Raw genomic sequence first — 1922 nt, 5'->3', positions numbered from 1 at the left:
AGGTCAAACATGACTCAACTGGCACCACCTCCTCAACCTCAGTAGCCTGAACCAAAGTTGACAATGGAATCAATGATGGAAAGTTTTTTATCAGCCCAGCAATAATAAAATGAGATGATTAAATAGTTGACCTCCAGAATGGACCAATTAGCTATATATAACAAAATGCTTAAGAACTAGATTGCTCAGTAAGTTAGCTCTTCAAGTAAAGCCATTGGAAAACTACCTAGTCAACTGAAGATGAATCCAAAGGAACACTACAAGGCAGTTACCTTGAGGAGTGGTAGAATGCTAGGAGACCAAAGGCTAAAACTAAACGAGAAAGCAATAGAAGAGGCCCTTGCTGAAATCGACGCTTAAGCAAAGGGAGAGGAAGCACAAACAGAAGTAGTTAAGGAGAAGATAGAGGAAAAAGAAAGAAGAAAAGAAAGAACTACCAAAGCCCTACTAACCACCATTACCTTTTTTTTTTTTTTTAAGATTTTAGAAAGCTAAGCTAGACAAGTAATTTAGGAAATTTTTAGAAGTCTTACAGAAATGCTATATCAACATTCCCTTCATAAACACCCTATTTCAGATGCCACCATATGCCAAGTTCTTAAAAGAGATACTATCAAACAAGAGGAAGCTTGATGACTATAAGATAGTGGCTCTCACTGAGGAATGCAGAGCAATCTTGCAAAATAAATTGCCTCCAAAGCTAAAAGATCGTGGAAGCTTCTCAATACCTTATTTTATTGGCAACATGAACATTGATAAGGCCCTTTATGACTTGGGAGCAAGTGTTAGTCTTATGCCCTTATCTATCTATCAAACACTGAATGTTGGAGAACTTAAACTAACTATAATTTCATTGTAATTGGCAGGCAGATCTATCAAGTATCCAATAGGGATTTTGGAGATGGAGGAGGATGTTCAAATTCCATTAATCTTTGCAAGACCTTTTTTAGCAACTGTCGAAGCAATCATAGAAGTCAAAAATGGGTGGTTGACTCTTAAAGTGGGAGAAGAAGAAGTGGAATTCAACTAGTTACAAGCCATGAAACAAAAGCAAAACATGGATAAGTGTCTAAGGGTTGATATAATTGGTGAGCTAGTTGAAGAGGAGTTCAACAAGAGATATCCAAAAGACCCTCTAAAAGCTTTTATTATGCACAATGGCACTACAAAGGATGAAAGCAAGTAAATTGCAGCAGTTACACAATCACTAGAAACTAGCCCACCATTGCCATTGGCTCAAGCACTTCAAATGTAGGAGTTAAAGCAAACTCTGACCATGTCAACACCAAATGATAAGGAGGTAGCATAATAGGTAGAACTCAAACCTCTTCCTTCCACTCTCAGGTATGCATTTCTTTCCTCAAACTCTACTTATCCTATAATAATTAATGCTAGTCTAACTGAGGAAAAGGAAGAAAAATTATTGAGGGAACTAAGAACCCATAGGAAAAGTATTAGTTATAAAATTAATGATCTAAAAGGGATTAGCCCTTCCATTTGTATACATAGGATACCTATGAAAGAGAACAGTAAACCCACCATAGAGCATTAGAGGAGACTTAGCCCAAACATGAAAGAAATAGTAAAGAAAGAAATTATGAAACCATTAGATGCAGGTGCAATTTACCCTATTTCTGATAGTCAGTGGGTTAATAAGAAGGGTGGGATGACTGTAATTAAAAATGAAAATGATGAGTTAATCCCTTCTAAGACTGTCATTGGTTGGCAAATGTGCATTGACTATAGGAAATTAAATAGTGCCACCTGAAAGGACCACTTCCCTCTTCTGTTTATTGACCAAATACATGAGAGACTAGCTAAGCATTCAAATTTTTGTTACCTAGTTGGGTATTTGGGATTTTTTTGAAATTCCAATTCACCTAAAAGACTTAAAAAAGACTATTTTCACATGCCCCTATGGC

The 1922-nt window shown here is 36.5% G+C and overlaps 1 protein-coding gene across 1 annotated transcript; it reads left to right on the top strand.

Annotated features, from left to right (window-relative positions):
- The first annotated feature begins 577 nt into the window (after positions 1 to 577).
- On the top strand, positions 578 to 1030 carry LOC110661940 (uncharacterized). Its single transcript, XM_058152238.1, has 2 exons — positions 578 to 782; positions 867 to 1030. The coding sequence occupies exons 1-2, from the start codon at positions 578 to 580 to the stop codon at positions 1028 to 1030; spliced, it is 369 nt and encodes a 122-aa protein (XP_058008221.1).
- The last annotated feature ends 892 nt before the right edge of the window (positions 1031 to 1922 follow it).

This window comes from Hevea brasiliensis, chromosome 9, assembly GCF_030052815.1.
Source record: "Hevea brasiliensis isolate MT/VB/25A 57/8 chromosome 9, ASM3005281v1, whole genome shotgun sequence".
Taxonomy (NCBI): domain Eukaryota; kingdom Viridiplantae; phylum Streptophyta; class Magnoliopsida; order Malpighiales; family Euphorbiaceae; genus Hevea; species Hevea brasiliensis.
The sequence above is the reverse complement of the archived record's forward strand: the minus strand, read 5'-3'. Positions and strand labels throughout refer to the sequence as shown.